The 19,399-nt window shown below is 35.3% G+C and overlaps 1 protein-coding gene across 1 annotated transcript; it reads left to right on the top strand.

Moving 5' to 3' along the window:
* Positions 1 to 1,185: 1,185 nt before the first annotated feature.
* On the top strand, positions 1,186 to 19,212 carry LOC137390182 (zinc finger protein 181-like). The gene is made up of 10 exons (XM_068076467.1): positions 1,186 to 1,508; positions 2,167 to 2,278; positions 6,338 to 6,585; positions 7,145 to 7,362; positions 11,020 to 11,130; positions 13,721 to 13,833; positions 14,066 to 14,294; positions 15,682 to 15,901; positions 16,394 to 16,590; positions 18,354 to 19,212. The coding sequence occupies exons 2-10, from the start codon at positions 2,184 to 2,186 to the stop codon at positions 18,531 to 18,533; spliced, it is 1,611 nt and encodes a 536-aa protein (XP_067932568.1). The 5' UTR covers positions 1,186 to 1,508; positions 2,167 to 2,183; the 3' UTR covers positions 18,534 to 19,212.
* The last annotated feature ends 187 nt before the right edge of the window (positions 19,213 to 19,399 follow it).

Raw genomic sequence — 19,399 nt, 5'->3', positions numbered from 1 at the left:
AAAACAACCCAAAGTTCCGCATATACATGTTTACAGATGAGTGACAGATTATAGGTTTACAAGTGACTACCAAACTGAAGTTGAAACTTGGAATATTATCAGGCGCCAAAATAAACTCTGCGAAATGTACCTGTGCTTGTATTGAACACTTTATAAAAGGTTTGATCTAAAATCCCCCTAGAAAAAAAGCATTTGAGTATTGAAAACAAACCCAGCAAATGATTTGGAAAGGTATGACAATTTTAAAGGTTGCTAGCTTTGTTTTCAAAATTCTCCAGCTATGTGCTGATGTGACTGTTTTGTCGAAGAATCCATGCTTTTTGAACATATCTGTGGCATACAGATTAGCATATCTAGCAGTGTTAATCCCTGGTAAAGTCAATCTGTAAAGGCCATTTTTGGAAATGCTTCACTTAACAGAGAGTGGTTTCATCTGCGTGTGAAACAACCAACAGCCATTATCTAAAATTTATGGCAATTTTCCATTAAATTATACATTCCTAAAACATGTTTGAATGAATGGCAAGCATCTCTTAACTTACAATGTGCACGAACCTTACAGATTCTTTTTTGTAGTGAGTGACAAAGCTTTCCTAACTATTGAGCCTTTCACCATGCATTTATATTACTTTAAAATGCAAGAGCTTCAAAAGATACGCCGATGTCACGTTTCATAAACAAATAGAGATACACCAATGGGTTTCATTTCATTTCAAAGGTTAAAATCATCATAATACATCAAAAAAGTATTTGTTCACAACAACTAGACAGTGCTACTAAGAAATTATGCTTTGTCATTTACCATATGCCAGGCAGCAATAAAAAATCTTTGGTAAATGCTTAACTTTTAGAAAATGCATCAATATTAAAACAGAGCGTGACGTTTATTAATTTTTATCGTAATACCATATACTCCCACCCGTTATATCAGTTTAACTACCCTTTTGCAGATGTATAAACATTTTTAATCGATGCAATGAAATATTGTTTTCTAACATGCTTTGAAGGCCCAACAAAGGTGACTTTAGTTCTAGTGAGTAGTTCATATGCACGGGGAGGTTATCGGAAGACATCAATTTAACTTACATGTACTCTACTTTTGTACCTCCAAACGTCAAGGACCTTTGTCCTTGAATAAACTGATATTGTGAAAGTTTCTACGTTTTCATCCGTGTAATATTGTGATACAAATTGGTTCGTTAGTTGTGTTGATGTTTAAAAAATTATATTTAATTAAAAACGGATAAAATGATATTTTTAGTTTTTGTCGATAAAATGGTAACTAATATACTGCTTAAAATAAACAGACAGTCCACTGCTGATTTCAACCCGATCCAGTGTAAAAGCTATACTTCATTAATTGCCAAACGCTATCAGATTGCACCTCATGTAGCTTTTGATAGTATTTGTGTTTAGTTTTTGTATAATTTTTATCCATTGGATTCAGTTTATTTTTCTTTATTTTTGCACTATCAGCATATTTTCATCTTATGTTGTATCTACAAGCAGTGAGTATTTATTAATTATTTTATTACTTGAAATGTGTGATACTCTCAGTACGTAGTAGGATTATTATTATTATTTTTGTTAGTCATGTATTGATTTTTACATTTAGAATTAATTTATATTACGTTGTATAAAAAACTGGTTTTTAACCTTACTGTGGATGCACGGATACTACCTACTTTCCATAAGCCGCTTTTCGCAACGCACGTAGTACCCGCGTATGGGTTGTAAAACCCCATATACCCCATGTGTGTTGTTGCAATTGTTATGAATTTTCTGAAAATGTGCATGCGGATTTAGGTCAACTGGTTATTCATAACTCTGAGAATTTTGAAATTTCGATACTTCTAAGATAAGTTTTCAAAGCTGTCTATGAAAACTAGTAATTTTAAAACAAGAATGTCAAACACAGTAGTTTTTGATGGCTAATAATGTGAACAAGAATTTTTCAACAGGTGATTGCTGGGTTATATTCATTCTGGTATCAGCAAGCTGCGCCCTATAGAATGTTCATATACATCACCCTGCAAATGTACCACTACATCAATGAATTACATACAAAGTGATGCTATAAGTTACACGCCAGCATACAAAGTTTTATCTTTGCTGAATATTTTGTTATTGTATGGTATGCAAGAGTAAAAATTGTATTTGTTTTAGAACAGGCTACGCACGCGATGACCATGACACTCATTCCAGATGATGCACATGTTATGCTTGCTGCTGCAGTAAGCACAAAAAATGTTGTTCTTATAGCAGATACAATCATGTGGTAAGACTCTACAATTGCTTCCTTGTAGCATTGGTAGTTACTTGGGTAGTTACTTTATGCATTATTAAGTGCTGAATTTTAAAGGACACCATGTTGGTTCTGTGGCACCATGCCGGTTCCCTGGCACTGCCTCGGTTCTGTGGCACCGCCTAGGTCTTGTTGTACCACTTCAGTTCTGTGGCATTACTATGGTTCAGTGGCGCCAACTCAGTTCTGCGGCACTAGCACGGTTCAGTGGCCCCACCTTAGTTATGTAGCACTACCACGGTTCAGTGGCACCTCCTCAGTTCTGCTGCACTACCTCGGTTCTATGGTGCTGCCTTGGTTTTGTTGCACCACATCAGTTCTGTGGCACTACCACGGTTCAGTGGCCCCACCTTAGTTATGTGGTACTGCTACGAATCAGTGGCACCACCTCAGTTCTGTAGCACCACCTCAGTTCTGTAGCACCACCTCAGTTCGGTGGCAAAAACTTCAGCTTTGTAATACTTTAAAAGCTCTGAGTCACCTGTCTTAAGCTTGTTAGTAAGTATAACATCTTTAAATGAGCAATGTTCAGAACATTTCAAATTTTTTACTTACCATAAAACCTTCATTTGAACTGCATGACACTCTATTGTTCTACCCTTTCCTTTGAGTGGCGCTTTATTAAAAATGGCATTCAAATAGAGAGTGGGCATTCAAATAAAGGGCGGCGTTGTGTTTTTTAAACACCTTGTCAAAATATTGAAAAGACAAATTTAAATTTAACCCTTTTACTGGCAAATCGAATGTCACTTATATTTTGCACTCTCCTTCGGGTGGAGCAACAGGAAGCCTTTGGGTGAAAGAAATTTGCTAACTTACCTCAACAGCTTGTCGTAGATCTCTTAATAAATATGCACGGGAAAGCTGATACCGTCTCTACCAGTTGATAGCTATTGCTTGTAATTAGTCTTCGATGATCTTATAGCCTGCATTCATTTTGTTGGAGCTTTAAAGTTTTTTTTATTTATTTCTAAATTTGAAGGCATGTTTTCATTTCATAACTACTTAACAAAGTTGCATAAAAGCTCATTGCGCTCATTAATAGGTTTGCTAAAAACAGCCAGAACTGGCTTTTTATATGCAATAGAAGAGGAGTTACGAGTGTTGATCAATTGTATGGTCAGATAACTGCAATGATGCTATCAAATAATATGCTATAAATCTGCAAATTTATTAATTATATAATAATAATCAAATGCTACAACAAAATTTTCAAGAACAATTTACATGAACAAATCATATTTATATTACATTCACGAACATCAATTAACATTTTAAAACTAAAAAAAATTTTTAAAATAAGTATTACCATTGTTTGCTCAGCCAGTTGTGTTCTGATTGTTGTTGTCATTTGGAACCATTCCATATTCTTTTGGCTGGTCACTACTTTCTTCTGACCTCAATTCCTCCTCTATAGTTACTACAAAAATAGTTGCACAGCCGAGTTAGTCGATATTAGCATCCAAACAATTTTAAAATACATTTATACACTTCTCACACAAAAAAAAACGGCATGTGATTGAAATAGTCTCAGAAATCGTCTCAAAATATGTAGTATTACAGATTCCATCACGAGTGCTCAAAGCTTTTTTCCCATGTATTGAAGTATCAAGAGCTATTTAAAGAGGAACTACTATTAGCCTGATACAGTTACTAATTATTTCAATGGAGTTGCATTCCAAGTTTTAACAAAAAATTATTGACTAAGTTTGAAACCAGATTTTGATATGAACAGAAACAATGAATGAATTGATAGTTATTGATGTAGTCAAGTCATTATCAGTTCAGTTTTGTGGATACTTTTCTGCTGATTACTTGCTATTATGGGTTCGTAAAGATCAAGAATGTCAAATAGAAGTGGCGTTCATGTAAAAGTGGTATTCAATTAAAGGGTGACGTTCTATTTTTCAACTATTTTCCCACTTCTAATAAAAGTGACATCTAAATAAAGGTGGTGTTCAAATACAGGTTTTACGGTAGTGGAATTTACACGGCTATGTCATGGCTATTTCGAATCATAGAGTTATCTTCCCCTAGAGTGATAACAGTGCCTTCAACAACACGAGCGTTTCCAGTGACAACAAGGTGCGTTTAGGCCACGCCCCTTTTTTGTGCTAGTCCATCGTAGTGATTGACTAGATCAATAACATCAGCCTTGAAAATGGTTAAACAATGATCATGAATTTCCACAGTTAAGATAGTACTTATTGCTCATATTCAAGAAATGATGATTATAGTTTATTACTCTAATATATGCTTATTATTTAAAGCAATTCAATACCTACATGACTTGCAAAGGCACTGAATAGATAGTAAGTGAGTTAATGCAATCAGTTACTCATAGAGAAGATAAGTCATACTGGGGTTGTATTACATTGGTGTGATGGGAAGCTAATCGACTGCCATCAACTGAAAGTATTGACATTGTATAGTGATAGAATGATTCATTGACACCACAGTCCACAAACAGCCCTTGCATGTAATATTAGATTTCAATACGTAGACTATCTTGAAGCAAAGATGTCCACTAGTTAGTGGACATCCTCGCTTGATGTAAGCAAGCAAAAAGTTTGAAATTCAGAGTGGCAAATGTTGTTATATGTTAAATAAAAATAAATTATATTTAATTATACTAAATTATAATTACATAAAAATAAAATAGACTTTTTCATTACCTTATTTATTAAATAATTTTTCATTGTAATCATAGCTAAACAGATTATATTTAGCCATTACTTGCTAATTATTTTACATTTAAACGCATTTACAGTTTTATTTTTCTTCCTAATTTATTTCAACAAAACACTTCTTTCATGATATGAAATTTAATAGTTGTAGTTGTTTGAAAAAGCTTGAAAACCTTTACAGTTGTTTTTTTTCTCTCTCTTAATTCATTTGAACTGCTTAAAAATATTTTCTCATGATATGAAGTTTAAAAGTTAGAATGGTAAATGTTATATAAAAATAAATTTTCTGGTCAAAGACTTTTTTATTACTCGAGCAACGCCGGGTAGTACAGCTCATAGTTGATGGCAGTCGATAAGCTTCCCATCACACTAATGTAATACAACCCCAGTATGACTTATCTATGAGTAACTGATTGCATTAACTCACTTACTTAACACTATCTATTCAGTGCCTTTGCAAGTCATGTAGGTATTGAATTGCTGTAAATAATAAGCATATATTAGAGTAATAAACTATAATCATCATTTCTTTAATATGAACATTAATTACTAACATAACTGGGGAAATTCATGATCCTTGTTTAACCATTCTCATGGCTGATGTTATTAATCTAGTCAATCACTACGATTGACTAGCACAAAAAAAGGGGCGTGGCCTAAACGCTCTTTGTTGGCACCGGAAACGCTCGCATTGTTATCACTTTAGGGGAAGATAACTCTATGTTTCGGATAGATACCTAGAAGGACTTTGCATGGAGGTTTTTACCGATCATTTGACAATCTCTTGCTGAGTATCTTTTTCATGTAAGCAAAGTTTTGATTCCAGTTCTTATGTCTGTGACAAATGGATCAGTTCAAGTAGAACGACTATTTCTTGCTGTCTAACAAATTTATTTTTTATCGCCTTCTTGGTCTATGATTCAGTTTTTAGTGTAATTAGTATAAACAAACACAGGTAAAGCTAAAATGGTATGTAGCAGTATGATTTCTATATTAAGCAAGTTTTCTAAAGACAAACTAACTACCTACATTACTACCAAAGATAGTTACTTCTGAAGATTGCAACAAACTTTGTTAGTTACTATCTTTGGCAGGTACTTGTTGACAGTTACAACCTTTACCATTTACTATCTGAGACAGTTTGCAGTCTTACTATTTTACCTTGGTTATCTCTCACCTAAATCTACTCTTTAGTTTTGCAGTTTTCTCTTCATGTTCTTCCATCATTGAAAACAGAGTTTTAAATATGGCTTATGTGGTTACTTAGTTATCAATTCTTTTATATGGAGTAAGTTGTTGTTAATAAGTTTAATGCTTGTAGTGACTTACTTAGCAACTATTTTAGTATAACTGACCTGGTGACTGAAATTCAGAGTCGATTTACGGTGGCTGTTCGTCCCGGCCTGGGAAAACCAATGACCTTCGGACCAGCTCGGTTAGAGACCTTGACAAGTTATCCCTGCTCGACGTGTGACACCAAGTGCAAGTCCCTTAAAGAACTCAATGCTCATGCCAAGATTCACACTGTCGATGAAGACGTTCGGTCTGCTACACAGAGGCTGCATAGCCTTAGCTCCGGTGCAGCGGCTGGAGGTAAGTACACAATATATTCTCTTGCTACAACATTGCCACCTACAACCTTGTTCAAAGGCTGAATGATTCCCAGAGGATTGGCTATTGTGCCAACGTGTTTAGTTACTGATATACCAATAGACAGATGCCGTCATTGAAGTGTGAATGTGTCTAAGCATTTTCTATTAATGACATCTAGTTCTTACATTTGCTTTATAATGCATTTTGCTCAGTTAAAATTTGGTTAGATTTGTCAATCGGCAAATAGCCGATTAACAAATCAGAGCCGATAAGACAAGATAAAACAATAGGATTCGTGTCGGTTGGTCTGTCTGAAGACACGCTGCGAGCATCAGGAAAAGATTGCCTCACGGGAATTGAACCCTTGGCATCGGATTCAAAGGCAAGCATGCTACCAACTACACCACTTGGTCATCTTTTTGTGCAAAAAAATAATTAGGGATTTATTGATTACACATGACGATCCCTCATGGCGCACAGCACTGCTACAGTACTAGTTGTAGGTGATAAGGTCCAGGGTAATTATCCTTGAGCATATTTTTTACTGAATTTTTCACAGGTGATCCATCTAGTTGGACATCACAGCCTTCAACGGATAAGGATGCAGTCAAAGCAGATGCCAAACCATCACCAACCTCGGGGAAACCATCAGATGCCCACACCGCTGGTCAGATTGCCTCTCCGGCAGCTGAAGAGTCCTCATCATTGAAGTGTCCTATTTGTAATAGAGTCTTCAATAAGATATTCCTACTAAACATCCATCTCTCGAAGCATCAGGTATTCTTTTAAAAGAGGCCTGAAGGCTAGCTTCTGTAAATACCATCTGAGGCTCTGAGGCTAGCTTCTGTAAATATGGTAGAACCATAAAGTTATCTTCCCCTAGAGTGATAACAGTACCTTCAACAACACGAGCGTTTCCGGTGACAACAAGGAGTGTTTAGACCACGCCCTTTTTTGTGCTAGTCAATCATAGTGATTGACTAGATCAATAACATCAGCCATGAGAAGGGTTAAACAATGATCATGAATTTCCACAGTTAAGTTAGTAATTAATGCTCATATTAAAGAAATGATGATTATAGTTTATTACTCTAATATATGCTTATTATTTAAAGCAATTCAATACCTACATGACTTGCAAAGGCACTGAATAGATAGTGTTAAGTAAGCGAGTTAATGCAATCAGTTACTCCAATGATATACAGCCCCCACACATGGGGGCTGTATATTATTGGTTACTCATAGATAAGATAGATAGTCATACTGGGGTTGTATTACATTGGTGTGATGGGAAGCTAATCGACTGCCATCAACTGAAAGTATTGACATTGTATAGTGATAGAATGATTCATTGACACCACAGTCCACAAACAGCCCTTGCATGTAATATTAGATTTCAATACGTAGACTATCTTGAAGCAAAGATGTCCACTAGTTAGTGGACATCCTCGCTTGATGTAAGCAAGCGAAAAGTTTGAAAGTTAGAATTGCAAATGTTGTTATATGTTAAATAAAACAAATTATACTTAATTATACTAAATTATAATTATTTAAAAATAAAATAGACTTTGTTATTGCCTTCTTTATTAGATAAATTTTTATTGTAATCATAGCTAAACAGATTATATTTAGCCATCACTTGCTAATTATTTCACGTTTACATTTACACACATTTACAGTTTTATTTTTCTTCCTAATTTATTTCAACAAAAAACTTCTTTCATGATATGAAATTTAAAAGTTGTAGTTGTTTGAAAAAGCTTGTAAACCTTTACAGCTGTTTACTTTTACTTCTTAATTCATTTGAATTGCACAAAAATATTTTCTCATGGTAGAAGTTTAAAAATTAAAATGGTAAATGTTGTATGCGGTATGTTATATAAAAATAAATGTTATTAGTTTTATTTTAATGGGAAAAATTGTGTTGGATTTCGAACAACTCGGTTTTCGAACAACCTTCTTATGCGTTGCTGAAAGTTATGAAATTTTAAATTTACAGTGGTTTGAAAATCTTTACAGTTGTTTTATTTATTTTTTATTTAGTTGTCCTGCACAAAACCTTTTCCTCATGATATTAAGTTTGAAAGTTACAGTTGTTTGAAAAAGTTTAAAAACCCTTACAGTTGTTTTTATTTTCTCTCTTCATTTATTTCAATTACACAAAACACTTCTCATGATATGAAGTTTAAAAGTTAGAATGGTAAATGTTGTATACGGTATGTTATATAAAAATAAATCTTTTGTCCAAAGACTTTTTTATTACTCGGGCAACGCCGGGTAGTACAGCTCATAGTTGATGGCAGTCGATTAGCTTCCCATCACACCAATGTAATACAACCCCAGTATGACTATCTATCTTATCTATGAGTAACTGATTGCATTAACTCACTTACTTAACACTATCTATTCAGTGCCTTTGCGAGTCATGTAGTTATGGAATTGCTTTAAATAATAAGCATATATTAGAGTAATAAACTATAATCATCATTTCTTTAATATGAGCATTAATTACTATCTTAACTGTGGAAATTCATGATCCTTGTTTAACCATTCTCATGGCTGATGTTATTAATCTAGTCAATCTCTACGATTGATTAGCACAACAAAGGAGCGTGGCCTAAACACTCTTTGTTGGCACCGGAAACGCTCGTGTTTTATCACTCTAGGGGAAGATAACTCTATGAGTAGAACTTTCACTTACTTTATTCTTCCTTGATTACATGAGAAAGTGCTTGTAGAGCTTAATTTTCAAGAGCATCATGAAAACAAATGCATCTTATAATCAAAATCTATTTACTTTTAGATTAAACTAATGTCTAGTTTATTAATATTCTACATATTTCTATATTCTACATTTTAAAAAGATTTATAATTGATCAATTTTATAATTCATAAAAATTATATAAAAATTCACAACAATTCTATCATCAAACATTAATATGTAACAAACAGCAGATTGGACATTCAAAAACTTAAAAAATTGCAACTTTTGAAGCAGGTTAATGGTTTTCAACAAACCTCTCGATTTTACAAGAGACTGTAGACTTACCTAATTGTCCATATTGTGTGTATCCTTCCTTTTATGAAAAACTGCTTAATTTTTGGATGCTCTGTGTGTAGTAATGTTTTTCCCTCCTCATGATTCCCTGTAAAAAGCGTCCAATTAGGTTGCTGTGCAGATCAAGCGTCCGCTGCAGATGAAGACAGTATTTGAAGTTTAAGTAATTTTACCTCTCCTTTAGCCGTGAGCCATTAATACTGTTACTACCACTACTAATACTACTAGTCTTCCTCAAGTTACAGTAGTCTCTCACTACTTAGCCTCTCACCTTTTGCTGTTTCATTACTTCTTGGTTAAAAGCGTTCATTAAAAAAATAAAATAATTTAAAAACACATTTAAAAAATTGAAATACATAAATATACATATATAAAACACATTTACAAATATGTGATTTCCTTATGTATTATCACGATGAGTCCTAATTGATAGAATTATTCTATAATTCTGGTAACATTTGAAGAACACAGACCAAAAGGACCATAGTTTTGTTATAAAACATAAGCGTTATTTTAGGCATGACCTAGTTTATTTTTTTACGATTGTCGTATGTTAGCAGTGCGCATGTCCATGAAAAGTAACATGAAAAGTTGATGTATTAAATTAATTAGGTCATGTCTAATGCTGTGTTTACTCTTTGCAAATAGACTAAAAATATGCCTTTAGCATTTTTAGCTTTGCGTCTTTCAATTATTGTTATAGTTTTTATCCACTAAAATTAGAGTTTCACAATTTCAAAAAATAGCCAGGCGATTCAATATTTCAAGTGGATGATTCGCGATGTATCACGAATATTATTATTATGTGAAAACCTTGTAAATTTTTTATTAATATTTTTTTACAGTATATTTTAACCTGAAAAGAAACTGTTTTGTGTTGGTGATAATTACAAATATTTATTTCATGAATATCCAAATGTATGGAAGGCCATGGAATGAGCTTATTTTAAGACTAGAAGGCCTGTGCATTTTAGCTCGTGTCGCTCACTCTGAAAATCGTCAGGCGTGAGATAAATCGCCATTACACGATTATATCGGTTATACAATTGGCGATATCCCTTTTCATGGGTGGGATTTTTAAATCTGAAAATTGCCATCAAACAATTAAATCGGCATATTGAAAAACTCTAACTAAAATTGCCACTGCCCATGTTTTTCTTACAGACCTTCTCGTCATATTTGTCGATGAAAGACAGCCAACTCCATTAACGTAGATTTATTAGCTTGTAATCATCTCTTTTTGTTTTTAGCGAGCTGCTTCACATGTATGACGACCAATATACGTACAGACAATATTCAACATTGGTATATTTATTCTACATCGTCTACAGTTACAATATATGCCTGCGCTATTTCTACTGTCGATATGTTTTTAGCAAGCAAATGGCGGGGAGAGAGGGGTGCCAAACAGGACGTACTCCTGCAGACTCTGTTTCAAAGAGTTTAACCATATGAGCAACAGAGCTAAACATGAGCGCACTTGCAAGGTTAGCGCATGCAGTGTTTACAGACTTACAAATCATTCTTGTTTTTGTTTCCCCTGTTAATTGGTAACACTATTCTGCTAAATAGCTTGCAGTCAAACCTTGACATACCGAGTTAACCCCCTTCAAGATGTGCTCTATATTTGAAACCTATAAAATACAGAAGCAAATATTCGTATAAGAGTATACAGTCATACTTCAATATACGAGTGCCTCATCATACGAGAGTTTGAGATACGAGCAAAATTTTGAGCATGTTTTTGCCTTGAGGTACAAGACACATTTGAGATACGAGCATATGAGATGGTTTGAGATGAAACCATGATAATATAACAGCCACATCATTCCTCTGTGTAAATTCTGTTAAAGATTGACTTGCAACAAAAATCACATTACAGTTATGTGGTATTAAAAGGTTCACCATTTCTTAATCTGCTGTGTTGTAAAAGCTAGTAAAAGCTCGAAAACGAACAGTTAATTGCAGCCATCATGAAAACGCCATAGTTTGGAATCTCTTTATTTTGATGATGTTCCCAAAAGCAATAAGCTCAGTTTTAAGCACTTGCTATTATCACGTGAATTGAAAGGAAAATAAAAGGCTCGATATAAAATGTTTCATAGCACTAGTTTATAACAAACACTTCGGGTTTTACCGGAAAGCCTGTAGCAAATATAGATGCTCGCTACTTTACAGTTTCGTTTCAGTTTGGTCTAATCGTCTAGTCGTAATCTGATCATGTGACCCATATTTCCTGCCAGAAAGCGCGAACAATTTTTGCGGCATTTTTCAACTATCACAAATAACTAACAGGCTCGTCGTGTTTATCTAAGAATGATATGCACTCCTTGGAGCTAAGGTTATGAAATTAAATTAATTTTTGCGGTAGGTTTTGAGATATCAGTGCTCAAAGTGACAGCATTACAATGGTGATAAAATAGACGCGTAAGGATAATATACATGGTTTTATTGAATGCGTGAAGTATTTTTGTGAAAATATTTCGACGAATGAGATTGCATGAAAGTGTAAACAGAAGCTGTCGTGTTCAATTGTGTCCCATTTGGGCCGTTTTGAAAAGGAATTCCAACGTACGGCGCTTTTGTGATGGCTGTGATTAATTGTTCGTTTTTGAGCTTTTAAGAGCATGTGGAAATCACATTTCCATATATTTTGCACATACATCACATCAGAGTAAGACATGGTGAACCTTTTGATACCAAATTACTGTAATGTGAATTTTGTTGCAAATCAACCATTAAGTTTATGTTTTGTTAAGAGGTATGATTGTATTTTGTGTTGCTTGATGGATTCCAGAGCTCGAAATCAATGCTAAATACTCCAAGTAATTACATATCACACTAAAACAAATGCATCATGAAAAGTATGCGAAGGAACAAATTTAAAAGCTGAGTTATTTATAAATACCCTGAATAAATGAAGTAAGTTCAATGCTAGGGTGAGTGATGGAAAGACATCGTGTAACTTACTCCAACTTACTCTAAATACTTTTTAGATTTTCAACATGTTAACGTTTTATTTAAATGTGTACCAATTTGTTTACTTTTACTCGCAAAATAAGTGTTTTGAAAAATGGCACGCAACTAATGTTACCGATTACTCCGTCTGTCAAGACATAGATGTGGAGGATTTGTATGTATAGGTGACCATAGGTCAAGGTTTGGCAGTAGCTAAATTCAAATGACGATCTCTTTTTGCTTCTGTAATTCCTTCGTATCTAATTTTATAAAACATATTTTTACCTTCATCTAGCTATGTTTACGTCGAGCTTCTGTTTCAATAACAAGTTGCATAAAAAACTGCTTGTTACATTACAGAATTTTGCTTATGATAAAACAATTTTGAAGACCTAACAAGGAAAAATGAAAAGTTATGAAATGAATAAAAAGCACATGGACAGCGTTTGGCTATGATTAAAGGTAGAGTGGATGTTTGGGACTAGTTCAAACAGTGCATTTATGGCGCTATTATTGTACGTGCTGCAATTCCGTAAACAGTCAGAACATTCCGGATGGTTGAACAATTGAAATTCATAGATCATCTAAAATTCCATCCTTACTATAATTTGTCGTCTCGATTGTGAGGTTTCTCGTAATTTTTTTTACTATAATAAGACCCGTGTCTGTCTCTCGGAAGCCACTATTAGTGGCGTAAGGAAAAACAATTGCGCTACACGAGAATCAAACCAATATTTTCAGATTGCCAGCTAAGCCCACTGCCAATTGCACCACTGGACTACTTTGCTGCCCTGTGGAATAGTTGTTCATATAGTTGTTATACATGACGAGTTACCATACGTGGTGGTCAACTCGCAAAAATTTGTGTGACTAGGGGCTGATTACAACAATTTGGTCATAAAGGGTGGTTAGTTGTGTGGTGTTCCAATCTAAATTGTTTAAGTGTGGTGGAGGAGGAGATTAATTACTTTTCAAATAGACATCTTTAGGCCTGTACAATGGCATTCATAGCTTGTCTCTCAACCTGATCAGTTTTGTCTATGTAAAGCCATAATTGTCATCTGTATTTAGGCTGTTTCTTTAAAAAAGCTTACTTTAATTAGTAGAAAATGCTTGTAGATGAGTGGCTCAGATAACAACAGTTCACCGATCTCCGCTTCCTCATCACAATCACCTTCCCTAGTCTACAGCTGCAGGAAGTGTCGCAAACCATATGCTGACAATACTAACAGGTGTCCTTTTCGATATTGGACTAAAAATATTCTTTTTGGTATTTTTTCGAAATAATCTACTAGTTTATTTGGTTTTTTGTCATTGGGAGAAGCAATGCGTAATGTGCTGGTTGACAAGCTGACAAAGAAATATCTACTTTATTCAAAATCTCTTCGTCTGCTTCATCGCTGAAACGATGCTTTGGGCATGGTTTGGCCGGTCTTTGCGGTTTAAACCTGTTTTCTGTTAAAGGCTTCGGCATGAACGTTTATGTCAGACGACTAACAGAAATCGATGTCTAGCCTATACAACTCTTGCTCCTTCAAAGCCACAAGGGGGCGGAGCCAACAGCCTTGAGCTGCCCATTTCTGTTAACAACTATAAGCAGATGGCGTCATCAGCTGCCTACATGAAGGTTCTTGATGAGAATGGAAAACAGACAAACATGTTTAGCTGTATCATCTGTGCTAAACTCTTGCAGGTGAAGTGTTAATATATTGGGCTGAGTTGAAGATATGCCTAGATGCATGTTTTGACCATTTACTAAAGAACATGTTGCTGCACCTACAGAACTACATAGCAAACATAGAGGTCTCTTGATCTATTAGCTATGTAGTCAAAACTACTGGCGTTACATACAGGCAATTCTGTAATCTGTTGAAATGTTGATTTACTTATCAACTGTTTAAATGTTAATTTATAATATTGACATACTGCTGTTTGATACTTTAACACGCTTGTAGGGATCTCAATTCCTTAGAGGGGGAGAATGGAGAGGGGAGAGAGGGAGAATGGGGGGGGGGGAGGGAGAGAGTATTCTTGGATTGGGCACACAACACATGTTATTATGGCCTACTATTAGCTAAAAATATACAAAAGTCAACAAGCATTTCCTGTGTTGTAAATAACAGCGTCATGAAAGGTTTTATTGATATTTCTAATTAAGATGATTTTAGGGAAGCTATATGTGATTCTTAAAATGAGATTGATACAGGAAAATGGCATTATTGGGGGTCAGAAATGTCTATATTATATTTTATTATTTTGTCAGAAATACTAGTAAAAGGTAGTATAATATGTGAAAACGAATGAGACCGTTATTTTACTTGTAAACTGAGTTAGTCTCCAGTTCAGGTCATCTGAGACAAACTATAATTGTTTTTTATTGCTCAATATCGAATGAAAGTGTTATTCAGAGCTTTTCAGACTGGCTGCTAGCGTGAATTAATATTTTATATTGGGTAAGGCTTGTTATTTAGTCTTCACCATATCTTCATTCAGGTCAATGGTAACTGTCAATGCGATTGGGAGTAGAATCTCTGTTTCAAGATGAACCATTGAACTACCTGCTGTATTCTTTGAATTTTGAGCCTTGGCAAACCTCGGGTCAAGTTTGGCCGAGTTTGAAGAGTAACTGCTTTTGGTTTCACCTGTGTTCAGAAAAGTGGCAAACATTTGAAAGCTGATAATGGGACTCTTCAGTCTGCCGTACTATGTTAAGCTGATATTCTCTAAAGCTAAAATAATATGACAATCTTGTAAAACAAACTTCGATTTTCTTAATGATGTGCAGATATGCTAATTTAATCAAAAGAAAAGTGGTCACAGCGCTCCAGCAAAACTTGCAAAAACTCCCTGACTGAGGTGCCACCATTGAAATTAAGCAGTTGGTGCTGAAAGTGCTGAGAGCAGGCCAATACTTGACTAAAGATATTTGTGAGCGTCTTAATTGCTTGTCATGGAAAAGAGTGAAAGTGTGTTGAGATGAAAAGCTATGATGCGAAGCCCTAGTACTTTAGTATATTTAGTCTACCCATCTGGCTTTTTAATAGTATATTTAGTCTACCCATCTGGCTTTTTAATTGCAGACACGTAACTCACTCGAATCTCACTACATGAGCCATCTTGGCATTAAGCCTCATGCCTGCCAGTTCTGTAGCAAGCGCTTCACCGATTCCTCCAATTGGAGGAAGCACCAGAGAGGCTGCACTGAGCGGCCATCTGTGGACTCCGGTGCCATCTCGTCTGCTCCAAGCATGGTTCCGCCCCTTTCAAGCGGTTCCTCTCATGCAGGATATGAATATCCAAGTGCGTGCTACCATGCCAATTTCAGTATTCATTTAGACACGTGCTGTATTTTGACTAACATTATTTTATTAAAGCTGCTAGACCTTAAGTCGGATGAACCAAACTTGGCTATTGGAGTTGTCTAGGCTTGTCAACATTGGTTGTCTAGGCTGCTATTATCATTTTGTCTGGTAGTGTTGATTGCGTTGATACATTTACATTGTATTAGTAACTTTATTGATAGCTCTATTTGTGAGCTTAGAAACACCTTTAATATGTGCCAATCGATTCCTTGAGTGCTTCAAGTCCATCCGATAACTGTACTGGCAATTGGCAGTTTTAGTTTTATTTACGTCTGATCATTTATCAGGCTCTAGGTAGTTTCTTTATTGGTTAATCCATCTATTGCTTTACTGCAACTAGTTACCTGCAATGGATACATCTATTGCTTTACTGCAACTAATTACCTGCAGTGGATACATCTATTGCTTTACTGCAACTAATTACCTGCAGTGGATACATCGTCAGTCTCTGCTGACTATCACCCTCAGACCACCTCTATGTCCATTGCTAACACTGAAACAGATGGTCAGCCCGGTGAGACAGCAATCAAAATGGAGGCAGTTGACATCACTTCAGACAATGAGTCATCAGCTGCTCAGCTTACTTTCAATGACGATGCTGGAGAAACAAGAACCATCATCGCTGAGGTATGTCAAGTTTATTTGCATGTTTTGCATCAAGTTGTTTTGGCTGCCAAGCAATCGGCTTGCTTCAATCATAAGAGTCGGTTGTGTAATGGCATGAGAGCGATGTGTAATATTCATGTGTATTTTATAATGTTACTGATGTGATGTGTAATATTCACGTGTATTTTATAATGTTACTGATGTGATGTGATGTGTAATGTGTGATGTCTAATGTTATGAAACGTTGGATTTTTAATGGTTTATTTATAAGTGGTAGTTATTTCTTACCTCTGATGTCAGATGTACTCTCCAGATACATTGTTTCATACTTGGCCTCTCAACTACTCACTAGTATGTCGTACCAATATAATATAAGTACCATAGTTAAACCTAAACATAAATTGAATTCAACAGATTCTACTTCCTTTATCCCTTTCTATATCGCTTTAATTTTTTGGTCATTGCTTTATTATGTACAGAAGTTAGGTGAAGACAGTCAGATTATATATTGCTACAAGGCAGACTGTGGGGGTGCGTGTTGCTACAAGGCAGACTGTGGGGGTGCGTGTTGCTACAAGGCAGACTGTGGGGGTGTGTGTTGCCATCACATTTGTCTGTCGGCTTATGATCAAATCTATTGCTGAATATTTGTCTAGCACTGAAAAAGACGGTTGGTATTTTAATAGCTCTAACTGTATAATATTGAAAAATTTATAAGTTTAAGGTTGTAAAGCTTAAAGGTTAAATTGCAACAAAATTTACATGACATTTATTTGGCATCGAAAGGTTCATCATGTCTTGCTCTGCTGTGTTGTAGATTCAAATATGTGGAAATGTGATTACAAGCTCTTAAAAGCTCAAAAATGAACAGTTAAAAAAATGGCCGTCGGTTGGAATCCCTTATTTTGATGGTGTATTCAACTTGACGTAGTTATTGCTTTGACACGTGATGTTATTACATGTAAGGAAAGCCCAATAAAAGGCTCGATATAAAACGTCTCGTAGCACTAGTTTATGACAAACACTTCAGGTTCTACCGGAAAGCCCTTATTAAATATAGATGGTCACTACTTTACAGTTTCGTTTCCAATTAGTCTACTCATCTAGTCATAATCTGATCATGTGACCCATATTTCCGCCAAATAGCGCGATCAATTTTTGCAGCATTTTTCAACCATCACAGGTGACCAGCAGGCTTCTCATGTTTCTCAGAAGATGATATGCACCCCTTCAAGCTAAGGTTAAGAAATTAAACTGATTTTTTGGCTAGGTTTTGAGATATCAGTGCTCAAAGTGACAGCATTACAATGATAATGGAATAGACGCGTAAGGACAATAGACATGGTTTCATTGAATGCGTCAAATTTTATTTGTAAAAAAATTTCGACAAATGAGGTGTCATGAAAGTGTAAACAGAAGCACATCATGTTCGACTACGTCCCGTTTGAGCTGTTTTGAGAGGGATTCCAACCTACGGTGTGTTCGTGATGGCTGCGATTAACTGTTGGTTTCTGAGTTTTTATGAGCTTCTAATCACATTTCCACATATTTGGCACCTACAACACAGCAAAGTAAGACATGGTAAACCTTCTGATACCAAATAACTGTAATGTAATTTTTGTTGCAAGTCAACCTTTAATGTTTTCACCACTTGGATATGTAGCGTAAAGCACATCTAGTTAAATAGTGAATCCATTTTACGTATAAGGATCTGTATCGCGAAAGCATTTGCAAGTTTACCATGCATGCATTAAATTAACCTAAGAATATATTTGCCTCTGCAGGTAGTACCTGAGGCTGCGGAGGTCCAACCATTGTCTGTGGGTTCAGCAGAGGTCGAGGAATCTGAGGAACAAAGAGATATCAATACCGCCAATTCGGTTGTTGTTGACAGCGCCCTCTCCTGGTTTGTTAGCACTAATGAAGCAGAAAAGCAGGCTGAAGATGATAATGACACATCTTAGCAAGTTCTCGCTATCTGTCTGACACTCCACCAGTTTTTGGTGACAAGAACATCTATCTCTAGTTTTACATATCCATCATAGGAATACGCTATGATAACCAGCTAGTCTGATTTCATTTGGTATTGTTATACCCTAAAATTGATCATTGTAAATTTTCTCAAGTGTGTACTTCTGTCATGACATAACATCATTGTGGTATGATTTAAGTTTTTAGGTGTTCAGCGATTGATTATGCTGAACCCTCAATTCATGTATGCCTACTTCTTTTCCATTTCATGCTTTTTGGTGGAGAAGCATATCAGCTAGTTGTAATTATTGCTAGGCAACAATATACTCTGTTGATATTGTACGCTTCTGCCAGAATACAATTTCGAATCACCTGCAAATTCTGCTTTTTTCTTTTCATCGAAATAAAATTTGCAACTTTTTATTGCATAATTGAGTTGCATTTAATTGAAAGCAGTTCTCTCGCTCTTCCTGGTTGATAAGCGCACATGAGGCGGTAAACTGAGCCCCATCTATTCTTTGCCATGAATTTAAAGAAAGTCGGAATACGGTGTTTGTTCAACATTGGTTTATGAAGATATCGCTTCATCAGGTAGGCTATCACTGTGAAAAAATCACATACCAAGTCTATCTATTTTGATATTTAGTGAATGACTCATTTTGGAAAATATTTTTGTTTTCCATTTAACAGTCAAGTTTATGAAAGCTCAACCATATTAATGACAACTTGACAATCACTTTTTTGAGGTTGAAAGTAGCCATACTACTAAAGCTAAGATTTGACACATTTTGTATAGCAATGAAGCTTGGTGCTATCAATGATATACAGCCCCCCATATGTGGGGGCTGTATATCATTGG

The sequence above is a fragment of the Watersipora subatra genome, chromosome 3 (genome assembly GCF_963576615.1).
Source record: "Watersipora subatra chromosome 3, tzWatSuba1.1, whole genome shotgun sequence".
In the NCBI taxonomy this organism is placed as follows: Eukaryota; Metazoa; Bryozoa; class Gymnolaemata; order Cheilostomatida; family Watersiporidae; genus Watersipora; species Watersipora subatra.
This window is presented reverse-complemented; position numbering and strand designations above follow the sequence as displayed.

Bases quoted from the DNA above. Each gene is read 5' to 3' on its own strand.
- LOC137390182 (XM_068076467.1), top strand. From the start codon at position 2,184: ATGACCATGACACTCATTCCAGATGATGCACATGTTATGCTTGCTGCT. The intron at 11,131-13,720 runs GTTAGCGCATGC...AAATGCTTGTAG, and splicing joins AACATGAGCGCACTTGCAAG to ATGAGTGGCTCAGATAACAA. The intron at 13,834-14,065 runs GTGTCCTTTTCG...TTTCTGTTAAAG, and splicing joins TATGCTGACAATACTAACAG to GCTTCGGCATGAACGTTTAT.